The sequence below is a fragment of the Capricornis sumatraensis genome, chromosome 4 (assembly GCF_032405125.1).
Source record: "Capricornis sumatraensis isolate serow.1 chromosome 4, serow.2, whole genome shotgun sequence".
In the NCBI taxonomy this organism is placed as follows: domain Eukaryota; kingdom Metazoa; phylum Chordata; class Mammalia; order Artiodactyla; family Bovidae; genus Capricornis; species Capricornis sumatraensis.
In genome coordinates this window covers 137,290,001-137,313,828 of record NC_091072.1, presented here as the reverse complement: position 1 = coordinate 137,313,828, position 23,828 = coordinate 137,290,001, and the positions used below count along the sequence as shown (strand labels likewise).

General features: G+C 37.0%; 1 protein-coding gene across 1 annotated transcript in view; it reads right to left on the bottom strand.

The window, feature by feature from the left end:
• Nucleotides 1-13,107: 13,107 nt before the first annotated feature.
• Nucleotides 13,108-23,828, bottom strand: part of LMO3 (LIM domain only 3) — a 56,892-nt gene continuing 46,171 nt past the window's right edge. Inside the window, exons 3-4 of the mRNA XM_068971857.1 lie at nucleotides 23,718-23,828; nucleotides 13,108-13,213 (exon numbers count right to left, since the gene is read on the bottom strand). The exon at nucleotides 23,718-23,828 is cut by the window's right edge and continues 15 nt beyond it. Coding sequence (XP_068827958.1) covers nucleotides 13,108-13,213; nucleotides 23,718-23,828 — 217 coding nt within the window. The remainder of the gene's footprint in view (nucleotides 13,214-23,717) is intronic.

Sequence of the window (23,828 nt, the reverse complement as noted above, 5' to 3'; positions counted from 1 at the left end):
TGTCTGAATGAACTATCAACATCCCCTCTTGTCTCTCCCTAGTTCCCTTTGTGCTTTTCAGGGAGTCAGTTCAGTTCAGTTGCTCAGTTGTGTCTGACTCTTTGTGACCCCGTGGACACAGGGCACACCAGGCCTCCCTGTCTATCACCAACTCCCGGAGTTTACTCAAACTCATGTCCACTGAGTTGGGATGCCATCCAACCATCTCATCCTCTGTCATCCCCTTCTCCTTCTGCCTTCAATCTTTCCCAGCAACAGGGCTCTTTTCAAATGAGTCAGTTCTTTGCATCAGGTGGCCAAAGTATTGGAGTTTCAGCTTCAACATCAGTCCTTCCAGTGAACACTCAGGACTGATTTCCTTTAGGATGGACTGACTGGATCTCCTTGCAGTCCAAAGGACTCTCAAGAGTCTTCTCCAACACCACAGGTCAAAAGCATCAATTCTTCAGCATTCAGCTTTCTTTATAGTCCAAATCTCACATCCATACATGACTACTTGGAAAACCATTGCCTTGACTAGATGGACCTTTGTTGGCAAAGTAATGTCTTTGCTTTTTAATATGCTGTCTAGGTTGGTCATAACTTTCCTTCCAAGGAGTAAGTGTCTTTTAATTTCATGGCTGCAGTCATCATCTGCAGTGATTTTGGAGCCCCCAAAATAAAGTATGCCACTATTTCCACTGTTTCCCCATCTATTTCCCATGAAGTGATGGGACAGAATGCTATGATCTTAGTTTTCTGAATGTTGAGCTTTAAGCCAACTTTTTAACTCTCTTCTTTCACTTTGATCAAGAGGCTCGTTAGTTCTTTTTCACTTTCTGCCATAAGGGTGGTGTCATCTGCATATCTGAAGTTATTGAGATTTCTCCTGGCCATCTTGATTCCAGCTTGTGCTTCATCCAGCCCAGCATTTCTCATGATATACTCTGCATATAAGTTAAATAAACAGGGTGACCATATACAGGCGTGATGTACTCCTTTTCCTATTTGGAACCAGTCTGTTGTTCCATGTCCAGTTCTAACTGTTGCCTCCTGACCTGCATACAGATTTCTCAAGAGGCAGGTCAGGTGGTCTGGTATTCCCATCTGTTGAAGAATTTTCCACAGTTTATTGAAATCCACACAGTCAAAGACTTTGGCATAGTCAATAAAGCAGAAATAGATGTTTTTCTGGAACTCTCTTGCTTTTTTAATGATCCAGCAATTTGGGCAATTTGATCTCTGGTTCCTCTGCCTTTTCTAAAACCAGCTTGAACATCTGGAAGTTCACGGTTCACGTATTGCTGAAGCCTGGCTTGGAGAATTTTGAGTATTACTTTACTAGTGTGTGAGATGAGTGCAATTGTGCAGTAGCTTGAGCATTCTTTGGCATTACCTTTCTTTGGGATTGGAATGAAAACTGACCTTTTCCAGTCCTGTGGCCACTGCTGAGTTTTCCAAATGTGCTGGCATATTGAGTGCAGCACTTTCAGGAAGTCAGTCTTTGTTTATTTATTTGTCTGTACCAGGTCTTAGTTGGGGTATGAGGCCTCTTTAGTTGAGGCATGTGAGATCTAGCTCCCGGAACAGGGATCAAACCTGGGCCCCTGCATCAGTCTTAGCCACTGAACCACCAGGGAAGTCCCTAGAGTCAATTCTCTTAAACTGTGACCTTCATAATGCTCTATATCTTTTCAAAATCTTTGATGGTTTCCTATTGCCTACCAGCTAGATGAGTCACTGTGAAGTCCATTGCTCCATGAACTTAAATTGAGGGCTTTTCCTGTAAAACATCAATATTCCCTTCACCTCCCAATGGTTCAAGACCAAATTTAAATGTCTGTTGTGAAGCTTTTTCTAATCTCCCAGAGAGAAGAAATCACTTCTTCCCCAATGACCTTATAGCACTTTGTGGATAGCTCTACTTTCTGGATTATTGCCTCTCAGGGTTAACAGTTGTTGCCTTGTCTTCCCTCAAATGCAGGGATTATTCATTGAGGTCCTCAGGGGACATGGCAGAGATTTTTCCTATGCAGTAGGTGCCCAATAAATGTCTGCCTGATTGACTATATGGCTATAGTAATTATTGAGTTCCTCTGGATAATAAGTGGAGACTACCCCAGTATATAGTGAAGGTTGCTCAGTCATGTCTGACTCTTTGCAACCCCATAGACTATACAGTCCATGAAATTCTCCAGGCCAGAATACTGGAGTGGGTAGCCTTTCCCTTCTCCAGGGGATCTTCCTACCCCAGGAATAGAACCCAGGTCCCAGTGATTGAACCCAGGTCTCCCGCATTGCAGGCAGATTCTTTACCAGCTAAGCTACAAGAGAAGCCCCAAAATACTGGAGTGGGTAGCCTATCCCTTCTCCAGAACATCTTCCTAATCCAGGAATCAAACTGGGGTCTGCTGCAGTACAGGTGGATTCTTTACCAGTTGAGCTATGAGGGAAGCCCATCCCAGTATAAATGCTAGGCATATACATGGCAATGCACACACACATACACAAAATCTCTGAGATGAAAAGAAAATAGTAAAAATATGTTTGACCATGCAATATATCTGATTGTGGCCTAGATCCCCAATTTAATTTCCTCTGTGAATTTTGATATTTTGCTTAGAAGGAGTTTTCTAGTTTGTCTGTTGAATGGTTCATGTGCAATTGTTATTCTTTGCCCCACATCTACCTACTGGACATAAATCACCTCTGAAGCTCACCCATCCAGGCTGATTAGCCTCTCTCAGGGCAAATGGCACTTAAGAGGCTCTTAAAGAATTCAGAATTCATAAAAATAATAATAGTAAAAATAACTTAAACACTCTATACCAAGCATTATATTAAGGACTTAACATAGTTTCATTTAATTTTCAATAAACCCTATGAAGTAGTTATTATCTATTTTACTAATGAGAAAACTGCTGTCCATAGAACTAAGTAATTTTTTCAAGATTATTGGCATTTTTTTCAAAAATTGCCACTCTGATGGCAAAGTTGATAATGCTAACCACTGTTGGTTATGTCTTAAATGGTTTCCATGGAAATATCAGGTTTTCCTTGTGGCTCAGTGGTGGGCTTCCCTGGTGGCTAGGAGATAAAGAATCTGTCTGCAATGCAGGAGACAGCCTGTAATACAGGAGTTGCAAGTTCTATCCCTGGATCAGGAGATACCCTGGAGAAGGAAATGGCAACTCACTTCAGTATTCTTGCCTGGGAAATCTCATGGACAGAGGAACCTGGTGAGCTTCAGCCCATGGAGCTTCAGCTCCATGTCCCAGCCGAAGAGTAGGACACGACAGTGGACAACCACCATCACCATGGAAAAATTAGGGTAAATGGAGACTAAGCAAATTGTGTTTTGAGATAAAGAATAACCATGTTTATCTAAAAATTAATCAAGGTCTGCAGAAACTGGTGATGACAGTATAGCACCGATAATCAATGACGAAAGCCGCTCAGTCGTGTCCGACTCTTTGCGACCTCATGGACTACATAGGCCGAGGAATTCTCCAGGCCAGAACCCTGGAGTGGGTGGACTTTCCCTCCTCCAGGGGATCTTCCCAACCCAGGGATTGAACCCAGGTCTCCTGCAGTGCAAGCGGATTCTTTACTAGCTGAGCCAAAAGGGAAGCCCATAGCACCAATAGGTCTTGTTAAATATCCTCAGTGAAAAGTGAGGTAAACCCTTGCAGCTGTGGGCGGTTAAGTCATGTATCAGCTCTTGAGTTCCCCTTCTGTTTCTTTATTTTCTTCTTTTCAATGTCCAACTAATGTTGTACTGATACCCTCTTTCTGAAATGATTACTTCTGTTTTTACACAGCCTCTGTTTGGCTGCTGCACTTTTCAGGTTGAGTACACATTTCTGGAACAGTTCTCCTTTGCTCACCTTGTTGTACTGCACTCTGCCTTTTCTCTCAAGCTCTTTATTTTTGGCTTTCTGAGTTTCTAAGATAGTATCTTTCAAGACAAACTGTTTTGATTGATACCTACAGTAAGAACTACACATACACACACTCCCCCCACCCCCCCCACACACAAATAGTTGAAACATAACCTACTACTAAATCCACCTGCAATGCATCTGAGTCTATGAAAGCATGGGTCTACAACTGTACTCAAATAGGGAAAAGGTAATGTCAAGTACACACAACAGTTACAATATTGAAGAGTTAAATAAAACGGTACACAGCTTTATAAAGTTAAATACAGTGGCCTGTTTCTCCTGAATGTATACAGTGTCAATTCGTATTTGTTTGTTTTCTGAGTAGAGATTAAATGTAGAGAATTGTAAGTGAAATCATACCAAGAACACAAAGTACTAATCAACATAGGTAGTGAGGCATTATAATCAGTTCAAAAGAAGCTCCAATAATTTGTGCAGGAAAGAGGATTAGTCATGTGTCTTAATAGGAAATTTGACTGGATTGATTCAATTCCTTACTTCTTAGGAGATAAAAATCTCTAAATGATCCTATAGCTTATAATAAGATATTAGAATGGCATACCTAAGCTTTCAAATATTGTCAGCACATATCAATTTAGGAAAAGCATTGAGTTGTGGGAAATTATAACCGAGGTGAAAGACTTAGACTTTGAAGAGTTCCACTGATATAAAAGAAAAGCACGGCTATTAAATCATTGGCCAGTTGATGTCACTGACTCAAATTTGAATCATTTAGATCAAAGTAGTTCATTCTTGTGCCCTAAACAAGGTTCAGAGAGTCAAAACCACAGATCCTGTAATCTCAGCTAGTTGAGACAAAATTCTCTAATTTTTTTCTTTTTATTGGCTGTGTGGCATGTGGAATCTTAATTCTCTGACCAGGGATCCCTGCACAGGAAGACTGCCCAGAGTCTTAACCACAGAACCACCAGGGAAGTCTTCCAAATTCTCTAATTTTAAAAGGATTTACACCTTAGAAAGATATGAAGCAAAATACAGAAATGTTAAATTTTTTTTTTTTACAGCTTTAAATATTTTTAAAAGAAATTTTGACTTGTGAGAATGTCTGGTTTTAAAGAATTGAAGCTTACTAGATGGTACTTTATTGAAATGTTCAGAAGAATTTGACTAAGATTCTAATCAGTGTTTAATGGTTGGGTTTGATTTATTAAATTTACAAGTTTTGGGTTATTAGCTGTTTAAATGGTGTACAAGTGTTTAAAGAAATAGCATTTGTTAGTGGTATGTTTAATAAATTGAGCATTAAACAAACAAGAAATAGAACATTTATATTTTGTGCACCAAAGTTTCTCAGGCACAAAAGCTTAGAAAGGCCTAATATAGTGCTATACACATGGAAGGTGTGTGATTTGTTTTTTTTTCTTCACAAAGTTTCCTGGCTCTTTCCATGTAATTTTTATTCCATTTTCAGTTTTTCTCCCATATCTTATTCTCATATATCAATAACTGCTGCAGATTTAGTTTGTGTTTTCACTGAACCCCTGATATTATTCATACTAAATTGAGGAATCTGTAAGAATAATATAGGAATTATAGGTCAAGATTGACTTTGAGACAAACTTCCAGCTCCACCAAACTTGAGTTGTGAGAGCTAGATGATTTTGGGATATTTTAGCGAGTCATGTTGAATTTAACCCAAGGTATCACACAATTAAAAATTCATGGGACTTCCACTATTTCCTAAATTGAGGAATTACACATTGTTTATGCAATTGTGTTTGACCACTTCTCTCCCTAATCATCAGAGCTCTAAGCTTTCTGATTAAGCACTAATTATATATTGAAAATACAGGAGCTGCTTGCAGGATGGAAATTCCCATTACAACCACTTAATCTGGAATGATTTATGTTTGGAAGTTAGTTAAGTCACTCAGTCGTGTCCGACTCTTTGCGACCCCATGGACTGTAGCCCACCAGGCTCCTCCGTCCATGGGATTCTCCAGGCAAGAATACTGTAGTGGGTTGCCATTTCCTTCTCTAGGGGATCTTCTCGACCCAGGGATCGAACCCAGGTCTCCTGTAATAGAGGCAGACGCTTTAACCTCTGAGCCACCAGCGAATTTTTTTTATGTTTGGAAGGATCCCAGTGTATGGAGAAGGCAATGGCACCCCACTCCAGTACTCTTGCCTGGAAAATTCCATGGATGGAGGAGCCTGGTAGGCTGCAGTCCATAGGATCGCTGAGTGTCAAACATGACTAAATGACTTTACTTTCACTTTTCACTTTCATGCTTTGGAGAAGGAAATGGCAACCCACTCCAATGTTCTTGCCTGGAGAATCTCAGGGATGGTGGTGCCTGGGGGGCTGCCGTGTATGGGGTCACACAGAGTCGGGCAGAAATGATTTAGCAGCAGTGTATGGAAGTGGCTGTGGCGATAGTAGTAAGCAGTTGAATCAATGGAAGGAAGAAAGTCTCGGGGATCTTTCTGTGGTCAAATAAGGATGCTGCATTTGGCTAACTGCATTTGGCTCCAGTCTATGTTCATGATAGCTACTTTGGCTCTAGTCTATGTTAAGGATAGCTGCTTTGTCCACTGGGCTTCCCAGGTAGCACTAGTGGTAAAGAATCGCCTGCTGACACAAGAGTCTAGGGTTTGATCCCTGGATCGAGACGATCCCCTGGAGAAGGAAATGGCAACCCATTCCAGTATTCTTGCCATGGAAATACATGGATGGAAGAGCCTGGTAGGCTACAGTGCATGATGTTACAGGGTCGGACACAACCGAGCACACATGCACTTTGTCTTCTATGGCTTCAACCTTGTTTGCCACTGTAAATCGGAAACTAGAGAATTCCTGAATTCTTTGGCCACTGATCTGGACCAAACATCCCCGACGTCTTGTGTATTTTAGCCCAGTGGAAACACTGTTCGACACAGATTGCTCTTCTGACTTTCAGTTTGTTTCATGTTATCTTATGGAAGTAAGTTATAAAAAATCAGACAGGTAACACACTTTCAATGTTTTGACTTCTGAGAGCAGTCTAGCCTCACCTCATCACTGCATTTTCAATACTGATGCAGAAAATTGAAGGTTTCTACTCATGCTCTCCAGTCTACGGTGACTGCCTCTTGTTTCTGACACAGTACTCCTTTGCTGCTACTGCTGCTAAGTCACTTCAGTCATGTCCGACTCTGTGCAACTCCATAGACGGAAGCCCACCAGGCTCTCCCGTCCCTGGGATTCTCCAGGCAAGAACATTGGAGTGGGTTGCCATTTCCTGCTTCAACGCATGAAAGTGAAAAGTGAAAGGGAACTCGCTCAGACGTGTCCGACTCTTAGCGACCCCATAGACTGCAGCCTACCAGGCTCCTCCATCCATGGGATTTTCCAGGCAAGAGTACTGGAGTGGGTTGCCATTGCCTTTTCACTTCTCTGTTATTCCTAGCTTGGCAGTTTCAAATAAATTACTTAAAGGTTGAAAGACGGAACTACCAAGTGGATTGATTGAAAACATAAGGGAAAACATAAGGGAGGCCTGGTATGTGGCAGTTCAGGGGGTTGCAAAGAGTCGGACATGACTGAGTGAACTGAACTGAACTGATCACTCTTATTTCATCTTTAAAGATAGCATTCACTCTGAAATGTTTGGAACTTTTGCTCAAGCACAGATTACTTCTAGTTTTTGGCTAGAACGTAATAATAATGATGATGATGCCAATGACAAAATAATAGTAACAAGAATGAAAAGACTATGAAACAGTGCACCGGTTAAGCTCCGGAGTCAGAAAACTTATATTTAAATCTATTTAGTGTATGACCTTGGACAAGTAATCTGTTTACTTTCATTTAAAATCTGCAAAATAAGGATAAATAGAACCTATGATGTGAGGGAGTTCACATGTAATGAAAACCCAATACATGCCGTGTTTAGTAGGCATGTGTGTGCCTGCGTGTGCTCAGTCATGGCCAACTCTTTGCAACCCCACAGGCTGTAACCCACCAGGCTCCTCTGTTCATGGGATTTTCCAGACAAGAATACTGGAGTGGGTTGCCATTTCCTTTTCCAGGGGATCTTCCCAACCCGGGGATCAAACCCATGTCTCCTGCATTGTAGGTGATTCTTTATTGCTTGAGCCATTGTGGAAGCCCCTAAGTGTTGAGTAAGTGTTAGCTATTATTAGACACTACTGATAATGAGGCATATAATATTAAGTGTTAAAAATGGACTGTTTTCTTTTATGTGATTTAAAGTCTTTTGCAGAAACAGGGTTAAAAAAGATTTGTATCATCTATTATGTGAATGCCTCTTGCTCCTATTTTTCTTTGTACTGTGTCCATTAAATTTGGTATAGTTAATGATGACCACCTTGCCAATCAAGCCAAAATATCTGCTATGCCAATTTCAGGAGTATTCAGCTCCTCAGCCCAGAATACCCATTGTGTAAAAAGTGCAATGAATTCTAATTCACGTTTGATTGCAATGATCTGAACCAAACAAAAACCTAGCTGATCCAAGAGGACTTGGGCTTTACAATGTTGAGCATTACATTGATTGGCATGCTCCTAACAGGAATATCTTTGAATTTCCTTTTCAGGAAACAGAATTCTTTTAATTAACAACATTTTAAAAAATTTCAGTATGTGTAATTGTTAACACCTGGTAGTGTTGCCAACAGATGTTTCTTTCTTACCTAAGGGAACTGTTATAATTATTCTATAAGCTTAGTGAAATGGCATTTACTATGATAGTTGGAAAACTTTAGTTGGTGACTTTGTAATATTTGGTTTTTCTTTTAATCTTGTTCCCTATTACTGCCAGTCCCCACACACCCTACCCAACCTGGGTCCCCAAAGGCAAAAATGTCCTTTTTTTGGGAGGGGGGTTGCTAAATGTTTCAAAACTGTCGTGCATATTTTAGTGGTTGTGAAAGTTTTCTGACATTATATGTATGCTAAAACATTATAAAACTGTACTTGTGTTTTAGCAGCTAATCCACAGTGTTCAACATGAAAGTTTTACATCTTGATTGTAAATATAAAAATATACTTTTTAGAAAGGTAATGATACTCTTCCAGTAACTTGGCTTCAAAAGAAGCTACGGCAAAAAATGAGATTTTTCTTGATTTTTTTTTTTCAATGATGTATATTGTTTTATTTGTAGTAGACTTTCAGAATTCTTCATTTATGATACTAATCACACAATTACCTACAGGGATGTGTTAAATATGACCCTAGTTTCAGTCAAATAATAGGCCAATTGCAAACAATGAATGGAGGCAGCTCCATTTATAATCGCTGTTTCAACAGAGCGCTATTGTCATCATAGTGATCTGAGGGTGACTCATTAATTAATTGATGTTCGTTTTTATTATGTGCTATTGAGTTAATGAGTAATTTGTGTGAAATAATTCTCTGAACACATTGATTACTTGAGATATTTTCTGGGGCTTTCATATCAATGACGGGCTGAATAGGTAGAAGATGGTATGTGCTTTTGTGTGCTCATTGCTGCTAGGTTTGAGATAAGGACAAATCAGTGCAAAGACTCCCTGAGGTGGTTGAACGTAGGAAGTATCCTAAGACAACCCTCAGGAGGTTGAGGACACAGGGCAAGACATGTTACATAGTAGGTACTCAATTAATGTCACGTGAAAAAATGGCTGTATTAAAGCTTTGCTCCCATTTACCTTGCCTTGCATTAAAATCACATTTAGGAAGTATCTGTAATGGCATTTTTAAAGAAAAAGTAATAATCAAAGGGCTTTTGGCTAAAACTGTATTCAGCGTTAATGGTCTATTACAATAAACATGCAGATTGTTTTCCCAACTTAGTTAAGTGAACACTAAATATGTTTGGCCTGTATCATTTCTATGAAATTGTTTAAATGACTAGTCAGAGAGTGGTTTGCCTCAAGTGACAGTTAAAAGGAAACCACTTGCAAGTCTGTTTGACTACAGATGTAATTTTCAGCACCCTGGTTCAGTGAAGGTAAAACATTTCTTCCTTGAAGAGGTAGGATTTAGTTGAGTTTTGTGTTTTAATTCATTATGCAGGAGTGAGGAAATCTGAAATTTAGTCTGACAAGAGCAACATGGTTGCTTTCAGAAAGATCACTTAAAATTTGTATAAACGTACAAATTTATATCCACCAATTGCTACCTTCATTTTGACAGTTTTATTTTCTGCACAGAAGTAAATAGCAATAGACTACCTAAATTGGAGATCCTGCATATAACATTTGGAGAAAGCATTTGGGGTACTTTTTTCTGCTTCTGATCTATTAATACCTTTTGAAAGTAAATGTCCTTATACACTTTTTCCTTTTGCATACTATGCTTTCTAGATATCATCTTAGACTTTTGCCAATTAAGCACAATCAAATAGTGTGATGCCCCTGTTATTAAAAACATAAATCCAAATATAAAAAAGTGAATGAAAGAAGCCAGCAGATATTTATTAAGCAAGATGGAAGTGAAATTACAAACACAGGTCAGCTTTTCAACTCAGCCAGCACTCTGGTGGGTGGAGGAGCGTGGTCCTTCATCACAGTCAGTCTACATGAGATGCACGTAGGCAGCTTTCGCTGCTTGAGGAAACCAAAGCTCCATCGGAGGTGTCCTACTGGAGCCTTCAGACAATAAGCTAAATGACGTCAGGGTTACACAACACAAAGAGGAAAGTTGACAACAGTTCAGGGACTCTGAGGAGTCAAGACAATAAGCTTAGTACTTCAGGTCAAAAATGCTACTATTTTCAGGCAGTTAGCTGTCAGATGGCCTATTTCTATCTTGTTCCACCATTTTATGGAGATTAAAGATAATCTAAGGAGATTAAGGCCTTAATCTTTAATCCAGGTGAGTCATTTTGTTTATAGAAAAAGCATAAGAATGAATTCCCAAAGGATTAAGCAAAAGAAAAGGCAGTAAAAACCTTGTTTGGTCTTTGGGTAGCAGGAATAATGGAACAGCTTCAAGAAGCTGAGAGAAGTTTGTTTCCAATTTACAAGTATTTTGACATATTGATAAACATACGCAAAAGCATTTAAATATAAAAAAGATCATTTGCAAAAAGATACTGACAATTTGAATTTTACACATGAATTTCAAACAGCTCTTAATGGGGACTAGGAGGGCTGCTTTAGTAAAACCACTTTTCACATATCTCCCCCACCTTCCTCCTGTTTGTTCATTTTTGTTTCTTTTTGGTTTTGTCTATGCAAGTCTTTTCATGAAACAAATGTTTAAGTTTCTAAGGCTAAAATAATAATTTTGTGGACCGCGTACTGCTATTTTTGAAACATCTCTGGGGTATATCTCAAATTTGGAAGACACATGACTTGAACACTGTTAACCATGAATCCTTTGTAAAAATACATACCATTCACTTTTCACAGAACCATCTTCCTATAAATGAGAGGCGATATCCAGATCCACATGCATGTTCATAGTAAAGCTTTGTTTTAAAACAACTCAAATCCACACCAGAGTTATTTTCAGTTTAATATTTTGGCCCCAAATCAAGAATTCAGGTATCACATTTAACTTTCATCTGCAGTGCATATTCAGCAGTACAAAGTAGGGATGCAACTAACACTGGGAAATATTGTTTCCTATACAAGTGATCAATATATATATATAAAAAAGAAAGCCCACAGAACTAAAATTTGCTCTAGTAAAATATGCTTCATTGTGCCTGTTATGGAATTAGGTCTGTTGAATAGTTTGAATACAGGGAGCAGAAGCAAAGAAGCAAAGTGTGAACAACCCAGAAGAAGGGAACACAGTTTCATCTTTATTTCCTTAATTGTAATTTAAATAATCAGTCTCCATAATTTTTCTTTCTAGAAAGCTTTCCTCTTTATCAGCTATCATGTAGGTAAGGGATTAATTTTTCACCTTTCAAAAATGGAATGACAGATTTCAGCCTAAGTGTGATCAATTCTGAATGGTAATTACTTAGAGAAAGCAAGGAAGAGTAAGACACATCAAACTTTGAAAGTGTTCACTTTGGAACATTAAAATAAGTGGCAGGTAAATACAGAAAAATATATAATCACCAGTTCTCAGCTCTTTATCAATCCCTTTGTTTCTCTTCTAGAAGATTCTGTGAGCACTACATTGCTCTGATCAAAAGTGACTTCAATTCTCAAATATCATCATAGCTTCAATGTGCATTATCATGATTTCAGTAGATTCACACTCAAAACCTTTTAGTGCCAGAGATGCTTCAAGCCATAATGTTATTATACCCTTAGCTCTTATGGAGAGGTCTGGGCAAAATTTGCACAAGAAATTTATCATTTTAAGATTATCTCATAATTGCAGTAACACTTTTTTAAAGTAACCCTTTGGAAAATTTTAAATGATACCCAAAGGCACTAGTTCACATAAGGGGTGAATGGCGCTGAAGGAAACAAAACCAAACCATTGACTAGGTAAAGAGCACAAAAAAGGATATTAAAAGGAAAACTGTTAAGCTTTAAAGTTATTCTAAAAATGGCACTTTTCACATTGGTAAAAAATGAAAGTGCTTTAAGATGAAATTTTTATGCATTATTTTAAAGCTGATCTTTAACCCCCTGAAAATAGGGGGTTATAAATGAGAACACTGATAAAGACTCTAAATTATAGCGGCAATAATAGTGGATGTTGCTAAAATGCTTTGTGTGTCTTTCTTTTTCTGTATTTTTAATGATGATAGACTTGTTTAATCTATACGTATTATTAGTGAGATTTGATCTTCAATTCTTTACTAGAAAGTTACAGCTCATTTAAAATAGCTGGTAGATACAGAAAGCATAAATATACAGTAAGTTTAAACACTGATTGTACTAAATGCAACAATACAAAGAAGCAAACAGAACACAAATGGTAACACAATAAAACTGTATTACATTTGTGCTTCAAATATTACAATACATTATATACAATAGTCCAAAATAAACATCTCATGCCAAGTGACACAAAAAAACGAATAGCAAGCAAAAAAATCCAGCAATATGTACATTACTTTTTTCTTTAATAATAAACATTCAACTCTGAACTGGGGCAATTTCACTACATACAGATGCAGTCCGCCTTTTATTCCATATAACCATCCTGCTTTCCTATATCTACGCTATTCAGTTGGTTCCCGTGTCAATTCGTATATACACGTGGAGCAAAAAAAGATAAAAGAATGTAGTGCTTTGTATTCTTAATGGGGTGATGTTGATAGATCAGCGAACCTGGGGTGCATAACCTTCTTTCATTAAACCTTCCTCGTAGTCCGTCTGGCAAAGGATCATGTTATTCTTTAGGAAAAATTTATCTCCAACACAAAATCTGAAAATATTTATAAAAATAAAATGGTTAAGATGACTTCATTCAGATCTCTAATTTTGAAGATTTCTTTTCCTAATCATCATTTCATATGGTAATTCCCTGAGTTTGAAACTTTGGCTTAATTTTATTGTCAAAATTAAACCATCCAGGTCATTTAATAAAACACTGCACACAAAATTTGAGATCCTACTTTTATACATAAAAATCATAAGAACATTGAGGAAAACACCTTGAGCAGCATAGGTTATATTTTTTTCACATATATTGGAAAGAAAAAAAGAACTAACCTGTATTTACACTCATTAATATGGGAGACCTGGGTTTGATCGCTGGATCAGGAAGGTACCCTGGAGAAGAGAACGGCTACCCACTCCAGTATTCTTGCCTGGAAAATTCCATAGGCAGAGGAGCCTGATGGGCTACAGTATATGGGGTCACAAAGACTCGGACATGACTATGCAACTAACACACACATAAAAGAAAGAATAATAACATTTCATGGCAGTGATTATGGAAGCTTTCATCACTGACCATTTATCTACTTTATTAAAAAAAAAGTAAAAACATTAAAATGAATCAAATGATTAGAGAATAGCCAATTTTAGAGCTTCTCATTTAAAGCTTCCTTTTATTTCCTGTTATTAAAATGTGATTAAATTCTGGTAATTTGGAAGTGATTGTTCTGAACTGAAAGCTGTTTTAGCATCAGACTTAGATGCTGGGCCATGGTGCTTTGTTTGTGGCAAGTTCACTAACTATGAAATAGTAAGTGGATTTCTTAGAGTACTTCCAATTAGACCTAAAGGAGTAACCTGATGAACCTCTTAATACTGATGTGATAAATAAACTAGTTTCTAGTAGCTAATTATAAATTTTATTCTATAAAGCATTGTTTAATGTGCAAGATCGTAATGTTTTTAATAAGTGCTCTTTTTGTATAATTTCCCAGTGGTGACACTTTGGACACAATTAAGGTCAGAAGTAAATGCCTGTGCTGTTTCCGGTACATTTAACAATAAAGAAACTCTGGGGAGATCTGTATATATTTTTAATTGTAACAATTTAACCTTCAAACAGCACTGTCTGGTAGAGTTGACCCAGTAAAACTACTTGTAATTGTACAAGTTGACCTCACTGACCTTTGATAGTGGTCCCTCTTTATCAGATAGTCAATTTCAAATGATGTTTAGGCAGAAATCTTAGTGGATAGATTAAACTGTGTCATGAAAGCCACACTTTAATGTTTTGTGAAGTTGAAGGTTTAAATGAGGAGCAGTTGGGCTGATTTACATTTGCAAAGATTGGAATGCTAGACAAACAGTGAACCTATTTATTTTCCAACTGGGTAGCTTTGGAAATTTATCCTTATTCTAGCTAAGTAGATAGAGGGGAAAATAGTGTAATAAAAAAAGTAGATTGAAAAGAATTAGCTTTCCTCTTAAAGGAAGATTGGTCTGTTTATTTGTGGAATTTACTTTTTTTCCCCAGGATTACTGCCTGCTGATGATACTGATTGAAAGTACAGGCTATGCCCTGATCTTGAAATCCTGCAGTTGTTTGTGGTCAAGGCTATTCGATACAATGGACATTCAAGTCTGGACTTCAAGTATATCTTCTCTTTATTAGTTGCAAACTATAAACATGAAATATAGTGCTTAAAACGTGGTGTTTAGATAAACCAGTTTTTGTAGATTATCCTGATCATTAGGATATGTTGAATAAAAGGAAATATTTCTTTTGTTGGGCAGGCCTAAATAGGCAAATTAGATACTTTTCTTTCATGTGAGATTATATAAAATAACGTGCAGAATACATTTGATTACCGTTCAAATTTTTCACTTTCTATTAATGATGAAATTAATTTGAACTGATTAATAAACTAATAAAATATCACATCAAAAACAATTTTAATAAAATATTCTTGTGTTCCAGCTCATGTTATTGAATCTTATCTTTTCCTAAAAACCAACTAAACTAGAAATACTTTTTCAACTCTGTACTAAAATTATGCTTTAATTTTTAAAATAAGTCTCTAAATTCTATTTGCTATCAAATAAAAATGTAATTTAAAAAAAATTTTGTTTTGCCATGTTGTGTCATGCCATTCTTACCTTCAGGGGCCTTGAAATGTAGGTAATTTTATTTGTAGATTAATAAAGTCAGAGTAATTATATCAACAAAAGCACTGAACCGAGAGCCTGGGGATTTGGTACTGAGTGCTGTGGTTCTCACCTACCCAACGCAAGATATAGGATGTATTTTATACTTTCTCTGAGTCATTTCTCTGTGGGTAAGATAAAACAGTTACATCAATGAATGGTTCAAGTTCAGCTGCTCAGTCGTGTCCAACTCTTTGAGACCCCATGGACAGCAGCATGCCAGGCCTCCCTGTCCATCACCAGCTCAGTAGGAATGTTAAAATAAGAAGTATATCTAAGGCAGAGAGACATTTGCAATGAATTGAGTTCAAATCCCAACCTTCTACTCACAATATTAAAAATGAAACTTCAGGATTTTTGTCTTCAACATCAGTAACTTTTCTAAGTTGGTAGTAAAGAGTATAAACGTAGCGTGTAAAGCCTTTCCTCAATGTTTGGAATGTAGGTAATTAAAATAAACACCTCTTATAAAGTACTTACCATGTACTAAGGCTGAACATGTATATAGATATAGTCATTGCATTTATTCCTTAAATCCAACCGATAAAATATTAACATTGTCCTTTTCAGATGAAAAACCTAACGCCTTCTCCAGAATTTTTAAAACCTGCTCAGTGTTCCATAGCTAGAACATGTATGGTAGAGGAATGAAAAGCACCCTGATCTCTTTGGATTCAAGATTCAAGCTTTTATTATTCACAATAGCCAAGAAATGGAAACATTTCAATGTCCATCAACACAGGAATGGATAAAGAAGATATGGTGCGTGTACACACACACACACACACACACACACTCTCTCTCTCTCTCTCTCTCTCTCTCTCTGGAATACTACTCAGCCATAAAGAAGAATGACATAATGCCATTTGCAGCAACATGGAGTAACCTAGAGATTATCATACTAAGTGACTTAAGTCAGGCAAAGAAAGACAAATATCATATGATATCACTTACACGTGGAATCTAAACTATGACACAATAAACTATCTACAAAACAGAAACAGAATAATAAAGTATGGACCTTTAAAAAAGAGTGCCTATCATTCAGAGAGATATAAATGGAATTCATCTAAAATATTCCTTCCTGAAATATGTTGTTACTCATATGTTGTCAACTGGATAAAGTACATTTTATGTGTGTATCAGTTTATACTTAAAGGTCAAAATGAAACAGAACACAGGTGAGGAATGTCACACATATAAAACTTAAAACAGCCTTGAAAGCTTTGGTTAAGAGCTGATTATGATTGCTTTGCAACAGGAGCTGTTATCCTCCTTTAAAATGTTCTATACACAAACATGACGAAATTAGAGAAAGAGCAATGCAGATATCAGACATCTAACAAAATGATCTACAACTGTGATTTTGTAAGAAAGGCTAATTTCCAATGTTCTATAACCAGATTCTGATGAGATTTAGCATTTGCAGAAAAACATTATAAAAATAGTGATGGCCAGAGGATGTTGAATGTATGTGTATTAACAGGTCAGGCTAAAATTCTTGAAAATAAACATATTCTTTTTTATAATCTAACCCTAACTGTTTGTGATACAGTCAGTTCAATTAATTCTCGCATCATTAAAAAATATCTTAAGGAATAGAAAGATGCCCAATCAGTTTATTAAACCATCTAATCTTAATGTTTAAGAATTAATCATAGAATTAATTACCTGGTATTTTGGAGTAACTATAGTTAAATTCATACAATCTTAGATACTATAAAAGTACAGACAGTAAGTATAATTAAGAAATCATCCCTGTAAAATGTGGGGCTTAGAGTGGTTTTAAATAGGTTATCAAATGCCTCTGCGAGGAAGCCTTCATTTGTGACATCCTTTCTAAGAATGAAAATGTTAACTTAGTCATCTTACTTCCCTAAGATGAGTGACTGTCAATTATAATTAATTTCCATTTCCACAGCACTTTGGAAAGAAAAGGAATCTAGTCCATATCTCCAATATTTCTACTGTCCTATTTAGCATACCTCTGTTACTAAAAGATGGAGATTTTGATACTGTACTTCAGTAAGAAGTGGAGGTTATATACTCACTGTACACTTGTGAACAAATTTATTGTCTTTTCCCAGTGACAGCACAGTTGTCATCACACAGAAACAATCTTCTCTGTACCAAACCACACTACCCGTATCCCAAATCCTGCTATAAATTATTTAATATCTACCTCACTTAATTCCACTCTATCTACTCGCCTTTATATCCACTTACCCCTGGACAGGGGCTTCCCTCGAAGCTCAGATGGTAAAGAATCCGCCTGCAACGTGGGAGACCTGGGTTCAATCTCCAGGTTTGGAAGATCCCCTGGAGAAGGGAAAGGCTACCCATACCAGTATTCTGGCCTGGAGAATTTCATGGACTGTATAGTCCATGGGGTCACAAACAGTCGGACATGACTGAGCGACTTCCACCCATGGACAGAGGAGCCTGGCAGGCTGCAGTCCACGGGGTTGCAAGAGTCAGATACAACTTAGCGACTAAACCACCACCACAGTCAGCAAAGAAAATACCCATCTTGAAAGAGGCCCGGGTCCTCATACTGGATCTGAGTCCAGAGACTAAAAAAGACTTTCTTGGTTCAAATTTTGAATCTACCTTTTTCTATCTGTGCAATCTTGGGCAAGTTATTTAAATTCTCTATACTTTCATTTCCTCATCTGTTAAATGAGGCTAATCATAGTGACTCCTTCTGGGTTATTTCGAGTACTAAATGAGCTAGCACACATAAAACAAAACAATGTCTGATCAGCACTGTATGAGAATCTGCTGCCATTATTATTTGCTGCCGACCATCTTCTCCTCTTTGCTTAGCTGTTTCCTAGTCAGGGATATTTCTCCCCTTTTTTCTACCTATTTAAATTCTAGAAATTCTTTTTTTTGTGGTGGGGGGGCGGAAATATAGGAGTAGGTGACTAAGAGGTATAAACTATTAGGTATAAAACAAGCAACTAGGATATACTGTACAACATGAGGAACATAGCCAATATTTTATAATAATTTTAAATGGAGTATGGCCTTTAAAATTGTGGATCACTATATTGGGGCTTCCTCAGCAACTCCAGAGTAAAGAATCCATCTGCCAATGCAGGAGACACAATTTATTCCCTGGGTCGGGAGGGTCTCCTGGAGGAGGGCATGACAACCCATTCCAATATTCTTGCTTGGAATATCCCGTGGACAGATAAGCCTGGGGGGCTACAGTCCATAGGGTCACAAAAAGAGTCAGACCCAATTGAAGCAACTGATCACACACTATACTGTACACCTGTAACTTACATACTATTACACAGAAACTATATGACTTAGCATGCACATACTTCAATAAATGAATAAAGACTTTTTAGTTTCCATTCCTTCCATAAGTATTCCCTGACCCCATCAACTCATTCTGATCATTTCCAAAGCACTTACTTTTTGGTGTATAATTTACTGTGGCATTTCAAATTCTCTCATGAATGTGTAACAGATTTCCCACTCAGAGTGGCAGTGCTGAGGTAAATGACCTTGAGTTAAATTTTGTCTGAACCCTTTGAAATACCACCATAAACTATACTACCACTTGAAGTGGGTGTTCCATAAATGTTGGTGAAGACAGACTTATTCTAGAACTGAATACTTCAAATAACAACGCTATTTTTGATGAATAATTTCAATTTGGATTCATGTTGACTTTAGTTCACTGACTTCTTACCTTCACAATTTCCTCTCTGTTCCCTACTCCTCCACATCCTCACCAAACTACTCCACAACTATCAATCTCTGAGCCTCTGCTCATTTCCAGAACACATTACATGGATTCACCCCTCCATGTCTTCCCTCTGCTCCATCTATCTGGAAAACCCTTTCCTCACTGCATCAAGGCTTTGTCACCTCCCCTACCCCACTACCAGACACACTTCCTACACCCTAAGCAGTCTTAGAGGATCCTTTAAAATCCAGCACATCAACCCTTTGATGCTTTCATAAGAAGGACAAAAGGGACAGACCTCTCTTCCCTCAGTATAGATCTGCTTTGTATATTTAGTAAGCAGATGTTTGCACTCTTCTCTTCTGTGATTCTTTGATCTCCAGTCTCTTCTATAGTTCTGAACACCTCTAAGGCAGATAAATTCTAACTAGAATTTATTCACCTCTGTTTCCACCGAGCCTAGCACAGTGCTTTCTTTTTTTTTTTCAAATGTCACACAGTTATATATATTTGAGGCCATTTCATTACAAATGAGCACTTTTTTCTCATCTCTTATAAAACCATCACTTAGCTTTCTAGAAGGTTCCGGGGGGTGTGTGGGGGGGTCACTCATCTTTAAGAAATTAACCAGAATTTCCCAATTCTGAATAAGATTAAAGTTATCATATAAGGTACTCAAAATAATCTTCTTCTGGTCCTTTCAAAATAGATACACTTTTGGATATTTTAAAATTCAGATTCACACATTTTTAGCCATGAAGTGAAGAAGTGTTGGTCATTCAGTTGTGTCCTACTCTTTGCAACCCTATGGACTGTAGCCCTCCAGGCTGCTCTGTCCATGGGATTCTCTAGGCAAGAATACTGGAGTGGGTAGCCATTCCCTTTTCCAGGGGATCTTTCCAATCCAGGGATTGAATATGGGTCACCTGTATTGCAGGTGGATTCTTTACCATCTGAGCCCCAGGGGAAGCCCATTTTTAGCCATACCCTTTTACTTGAAGGACAGAGAAGACCACCAATCCTGCAAGTTCACTGTTACTATTACCTTACTCAAATATTTCATTTATTTATCTTTGGCCATGTAGTATGTGGTATTTTAGCTCCTCAACCAGAGATGGATCCCACACCCTCTGCAGTGGAAGTGCAGAGTTGTAACCACTTGACCGCCAGGGCATCCTTTTACTATCTTTTTTAGACATTCAGCAATGCTTTATATCTTACTGATACTTTGATTTAAAAGTTAAGATGAAACGGCTTGCTAAATGATTGTTCTTATTGTTGTTTCATCTCTAAGTTGTGTCCAACTCTTCTGCGACCCCAGAGACTGTAGTCCACTAGGCTCCTCTGTCCATGGGATTCTCCAGGCAAGAATACTGGAGTGGGTTGCTAATTCTTTCTCCAGGGGATCTTCCCGACCCAGGGATCGAACCCATGTCTCCTGCATTGGCCGGCGGATTCTTTACCACTGAGCCAGCAGGGACTCCCCCTGCTAAATAATACCCATAAGCATTTATAATATCACAATTTCAGGTATCAAAAAAGTTTGCTTAAGGGAAAGTGCTTATAAATTACCCATTGGTTTTGTGTGTCACTTGAAAAGGTGTACTACTGGGACAATGATTTAGCTACTATGAGTACAGGCTCCTGTGGTGAATGACTTTATTGGGGAGATTTCCCCAAGCAAACATCAATGTAAAAGGAGAGTCTCCTGTACTGAAAACCTTCTGGATTCAGAGTAATACAATTCGTCTGCTTTGCTTGACTGATGAAGATTAGCTGACTTCTTGCATTAAAGGAGTTTGTCTTGTAGGGATGGAAGTGACAAGACAATAACTAAGTGCTAATTGTGCATAGCCAGCACTAAAGATATGCAGTCCCATTATGGCATGTAATAAATGAAGCGCACACAGAAATATATTAGGTACTTTAATAATGATACTAGAACAGTATTTTGCAGCAATAAGAAGGTGAACAGTTTTAGAGTCAAAATTTAGGAGTATTTGTCTTACTTGACTGAGTTCCACTGAGGAGACAAACTTAATTGTGAATGCAACTTTTTATTTCAATGGTGAAATAAAATTGATATACGATTTGTAAATAGCATTAACAACCTACAATTACTTTGCATCATAATAGAATTTAGGCTGGGCTTAGCACTTGAATGATGTTTTAATTTTCTGTGTAGAACATGGATAAAATAGGTAAGTCTGCCTTAATAGAAAAATGGATGAAAGGAATAAACAGGCAGTTTCTTAATAGAAAAAATATCAAAGGGCCACTAGCAATCAAATAAATGCTATTTTAAAATGATAATAAGATATCATCTTTCATCCCTCAAGGTGACAAGGATATCTTTTAAAATAATAATTCCCAGTGTTAGAACTTCTATAACAGAATGCATTATTTTTTCATTTCTGGAGTAAGGATAATTGGTATAATTTTTCTGGAGAGCATTTTGGCACTATATAAAGTAAACTTTAAACTGTTATATGCTTTGTCTAATTAACCATGTGCTTGCAAATTTAGCTTGACACAGATTTGAGTATTTGTTTATAAAGTCCATATTAAATTGATGATACTGATAATACAAAAACGAGAAGATAAAACCTACACATCTGATGATAAAAGACTGATTTAACAATATATGAAGCTCTATCCATAAAGCTAAACACAAGAAAGCTTCAAATATCATAAAATAATGTTTAAAGGAAGGTAAAAAGGCTCACTATATTAATGAAAAAGTACAAGTATCAAATATTAGGATTCTTCCTTGCTACTTTCCTTTAAGATGTTTAAGTGTGGGTATAATATAAAGCATATGTTATGTATCACTTGTCATATGTGCATAGAAAAATGTATGACTAGCTACACATCAAAACATTGAAATAATTTCTTTCAGAGTAGTGAGACATGGGACAATGTTATTTTACATCCTTATTTTCTAAATTTTCCACCATCAATCTATAACATTCTATAAGCAGAAAAGCAGTAAATATTAGAGCTAAAGAAAGGTACCTCTATTGTTAGTAAATGTTTAGTGGATCAATTTGATAAGTAAACAAAAAAATTCTAAATTTACTATTAATATACCTTTAAGACATATGCAAGGTAATGAATCTATAAGGATGTGCAGGTATTTGTAGTCCTATCTTTTTAATAAAAATATATACATATGCCAATTTATTTTTGGCTAAATGTCACTACAGACTGAATCAACCTACTGTGATTCCAAATATCTATTGGGAAGAATCAAGATGCTTCAGGGTGACTTCTTGAATTATTTCCTGGGTCAATTATACATCTTGAAGTATATCGGGTAACATTCTGAACATCTACATTTAGCAAGAGATATCTTGTGTAAAAACCAAGTTAGTGAAATATTATATGGTTAAAAATAAATCACAGATATCAAGGTAAAAACTAATTTTTGAGAACCTATTATATTCCTCGTATTTGTAAGTTTTTTTCATTTAATTTTCAAAATCTGCAGGATAGGTGTTATTGTCTGCATTTTAAGGATGCACAAACCAAACTCAGAGAAATTAAGCAACAAACTCAAGCCTGCACAGCCAGTACATGGTGGGGCTGAAATCTGAATCTAGTTATCACTGTAAACACATGTTCTTTCCACTACTCTACAGCACCTCATAAGAAGATACTGCATTTGACAGTAAAACAAGGCCAATTACAGTAACTGAGAACTGGACAAAACTAATTGAATATTTATTACATTCAGGTGTTTTCACCAACGTACTGAATTTATTTTCATTAAACTCCATCAAGCACAGTAATTTTTGAAATTTATTTTATATTTCATATTCTAGTATCCTCTGCATTTATCACATAAAACAGGTATCATAGTATATAACTCCCACTAGAAATAAAAGTTATAATTTTCACTTTAGAAAAAATGGATTGAAATCATAATACTCGGAGATGAGAGACTTCTCTGAAATGGACTAATCTAACTCTGTTTTGTTATAAAGGAGAAAACTGGGGTCCAGAGGACTAAAACGATTGGCTTATGCTCATATATCTTGTTAAGGAGAGTCCAAACTGGAATTTAGGTTTCTAGATCCCCTCTGTAACATTCTTTCCATCCTTCAATGCTGCCTCTCCGATACTGATAACTATATCCAACCTAGTTCCCAAAGAGCTTTGATGCAACTTTAAAAGTACATATACAACAAGGTTAAAATTCAAGATTAGAAATCAAGAGATAGAGCAACTGTATACAAGGAAAATGAATACACACTGCTTGCGACAAATTTCTGTATGTTTTCCTTTGCAAATTTGTTTGCTCAAATGGTAAAGATATTTTAAATTTACTTTTTAAAAGAAAAACAAGAGAAAAGAATGAATAAGAAGAGAAAGTTTTCTATAAAGTTTTCATATACTTAAGTTTTCATCTCCTATCATATCCTGTTCTATGATGCAGTTCTTTGAGGACAGAAGGATAGAACTGAGACCTTTATCCTTCTCAGTGATGTGTTTCTGGACTTGAATGAGTTGTTGCAGAAAACACAAATGCTGAGATAAGTTGCTTTAAGTAAAGGGTACTAAAACAATTCCCACCATTAAACACATAGCCAACAAAGGGAGATTTACCATTTTTTTAGAAGCCAGAATGAACTGTGCTTACCTCTGATTACAAAGCTGACATGCAAAGCAGTCGAGGTGGTAAACATTGTCCTTAGCGCGCATCACCATCTCAAAGGCAGGGATGAGCTTACTACAAGCAGCACAGTTTCCC